Consider the following 3,755-nt stretch of genomic DNA (forward strand, 5'->3'; position numbering starts at 1 on the left):
TCCAAAATCTTGTGCTTAAGTCACCCTCAAGGATAAGCTAAAAGCTATGTTGAGTTACTGTACTTTTTAGCATGCTAAAAATCTGTATAAAATATAAATGCTCTTTACTGCTTACAATAAAAGAAAACAAAGATGTCATTAGGTTTAGGGAGACAAAAAAAGGCCTATCCCAGCTCCCATTACATTTTTCTTCTAAATCTTAAATCTGGAATGTTGTCCTGTTTTTCAAGGCTACTCATGGACATAGGCTACAGCACTTCAGCAGAAGAGCTGGAGTGGATGTGTTCAGAGGCTTCAGTGATTATCCAGAATGTTCACTCCTAGTTTTGTATACACAGATGTGAGGCTTCACAGTTTTCTTCAGTCAATAATATATCTACAGGAAGTCTATACCTTCTAATGTAATTTATACAGCGAAAACATGCATGTTATTCAGCAGTTATAAACCAGTGGGGATTACTCCTGGATAAGTGAATAGAAGCACAGCGTAGCAACAAAAATGCATTTAGTATTGCCAAATAAGGGATAGGGTTGGTACCAGGGAGTTGGCAGCAACAGCATTTGTACAATTCTATCTTTTTTCTATATCTCTATCTCTATCATCTATCCATCCATCCAATCTATCTTCTATTCTCTTTCTCTATCTCTATCATCTCTCTGTCTCTATCCTCCCTCCCTCTCTCCCTCTCTCTCTCCTCTGTCATCTCCTTTATAACTATGGAGAACAAATTATTGCAAAGGGTACATTCTCATATTAATTACTTAGATGATTTAATGTAATTTGAATAAAACAGAAATGCAAATTCAATTAAATCCAGCTAAGTTTTTGCTCTGGGTCCCACTTCTATCTTTTTCTTTGCCCAATCTACATTTTAGAATACTGCACAAAGGGCCATGGGTTATCCCAAAAGTTGTGTGTCCACGCACTATCAGAAGATCAGAATTGTTCATGTTGAATGGGGGACTAGGAATTCACTTGCTTCATTATTCAACCTGAGGAGAAGGATGCAGCTTTATTCTATTTTAAGTTGCTGGAGACTCACATGGGTAAACCTTATCAGGAAGTAGCATAATTGTATAAATGACTTCCCCACTTCATCCCCATCTGCAGTGGTCAGATAGATGATGGAATTGTGGTCAGGGGTGGCACAGTGGTGGAACATCATGATGATGGTATCATGATAGCCAGAACTTAACACAGCTGTACAGTCAGTGATCATGAAAGAAAAAGAAATGATACTGATGGTTAGCCATTGCCTTACAGATTGTGTGGTCACAGATTTGCAGATGGGATGACGCATGATTTACGTGGTTCCACTGAGTTTTTGATCTGACAGTCACCATGGGTATGGAAATTACTTTTAATGTCTACAAGAGCTAGAATTAAATATTTTGCTTGTAAAATTCATGTTTCGAGAATGGAACTTGTAAAGAAGTATTTCATTTCTAGTTTCTGTTGATGAATTATGTATGGACTCTCAAAATTCACAAGAATGTCATTTTCTCTTCTTCCAGGTCTGATCATTCCCATCAATGATTCTACTGTCACAGAGTTTGTCTTCCTGGGTCATTCCAATTCTCGGCCAGTCCAGCTTCTTCTTTTTGTATTGGTCTTGGCTGCTTATACAACTTGCCTGATGGGCAACCTCCTAATTGTAGTGACAGTGCATGGAGAACCCCATCTCTATCAATCACCCATGTACTTCTTCTTGGCCAATTTGTCTATCTTTGATATCACTTTAAGCTCACTGGCTACACCCAAGCTTTTAACAGATTTAGTGAGCTGTAGCAGGACCATTAGCTTTATGGGTTGTATGATTCAGATCTTTTTTATCCACTTCATTGGGGGCTCTGAGATGCTTCTTGTAACCCTCATGGCTTATGATCGTTACATGGCCATCTGCCACCCTTTGACATACATGGGCAGTATGAACCGTCCACGTTGCATCAAACTTCTTAGCTCCTGTTGGGCTGGAGGCCTCATTCACACCACCACCCAGATGGTTTTGCTTCTCCAACTCCCATTCTGTGGTCCAAACACACTGGACAATTTTCACTGTGACCTCCCTCAGGTGATCAAGCTGGCTTGTGTAGACACTTATATCACTGAACTGCTTGTTGTGGCCAATAGTGGCCTACTTTCCCTTGTATGCTTCCTTGCCTTGCTAGCTTCCTACAGTGTCATTGTTGGCAGCCTTCAAGGTCACTTCAGAGAGAGTGGAGGCAAAGCCCTGGCCACCTGTAGCTCCCACCTAATTGTGGTCTTCATCAGCTTTGTGCCTTGCATGTTTGTTTATTTAGTGCCTTTCTCCAGGTCTCACATGGACAAGGTGGCATCTGTCTTCTACACACTAATCGTACCTTCCCTCAATCCAATCATATATACCCTGAGAAACCGAGACATGAGTAATGCAATGGGGAGGTTAAAGAACAAGTGCCCTTTCTTACATTCGTCTTGGAAAGTGGAACAAGCATGAGTTGTTTTGGTCCACTGGGTTGTGGAACAAATTCTATTTGCCTTTTATTTTGCTCTCTAGTTCGCATTCATACAGGTGACAGTGCTACCTGATCTTCAAGTCAGTGCTGAACTCATGGCCTGGCAGGTAACATATGGAGACAGTCTTTCTACAAAGAGGCCTAACATCCGCAGCCACCACAATGTCCATTATATCGTGAAAACTGCAAATATAGGAAATACACCATTAACACGGAAAATGTTATTCTTACAACTATTTTCAACATTCCATTCCAGGCAGGTTAAAAGGTTCCTTCTATTACTGAGTATTCTCTTCTACCTGAATCTCTTTATTTCTTAACTGGAAAAAAGAATGAGTTGGCTAGGTCTGGCAAATGAAATAATCCACGTGATTCATGTTGTTGGAAGGACCCGCATAAGCCAAGTTCAATTTCAATTCAGCTGTATGCAGAAATTCTAATTAAGGCGCAACTGACGAACGGCAATCCTGCCCGTCCACACCTGAGCACATCCAGTGAAGAAGAGTTTGCCCTCTTTTTTGGGAAATGCTTTCCCTACCAAACTCCTTTGACTGTTAGGAAGTTTTTCATAACATTTGACTAGAAAAGCTCTCTTTTTAAAAAAATAAAACACATCTGCTTTAGACCTCAGCTTTGCCTGAGTTTCTGCTAAGTCAGTTCCCATATTGTATTTATGATATTCCCAAGAAGCTTGTGATGGTAAGTATACTATGGGACATTGCTACAACGCAAATGGATACTTCAATATTACCACAACTGATTCTTGGATACAATGCATCTTTGCAATACTACAATGGGGGACATGTTGAAATGTCTCTAAGGAAGTAGAATTTCCATTTTACCTCACAATTCAAATGCTAATTTTTTGCCCAAGTCATGTCCCTTTAACCTGTATTTGTTGCATAAATATTAAGGGATATTCATGTTTTTCCATGAGAAGCAGCATCTGCAAATCTCTGCACACAAAGCCGAAAAGTCTGGAAAGAGGGTCATGAACATCTAGAAAGGATAGGGGAGAGGAAAGGGAGGCAAATGACAAAATGTGCCTAGCACATAAGCATCTAAGGGGCAGAGTTCACCTTGTAAAGTCATGATGCACGTTTCACTCTTTTAATGTCATAGCACTTTGTATTGGGCACCTCTGGAGAGCCAGAGCAGGACCAGAAGGTGGAGGCCTCTTTATTGATAGTGGATCAGAACCATTAAGAGACCCTCAGGGACTCAGTCTTTCCCAAGTCTCCTTCTCTTAAATGTGACAG

The 3,755-nt window shown here is 40.5% G+C and overlaps 1 protein-coding gene across 1 annotated transcript; it reads left to right on the forward strand.

Moving 5' to 3' along the window:
* The first annotated feature begins 1,493 nt into the window (after positions 1–1,493).
* On the forward strand, positions 1,494–2,477 carry LOC134496861 (olfactory receptor 4Q3-like). The gene has a single exon (XM_063302576.1). It carries the CDS (start codon positions 1,494–1,496, stop codon positions 2,475–2,477), a length of 984 nt encoding a protein of 327 aa, XP_063158646.1.
* Positions 2,478–3,755: the final 1,278 nt, after the last annotated feature.

This window comes from Candoia aspera, chromosome 4 (assembly GCF_035149785.1).
Source record: "Candoia aspera isolate rCanAsp1 chromosome 4, rCanAsp1.hap2, whole genome shotgun sequence".
Classification (NCBI taxonomy): Eukaryota; Metazoa; Chordata; class Lepidosauria; order Squamata; family Boidae; genus Candoia; species Candoia aspera.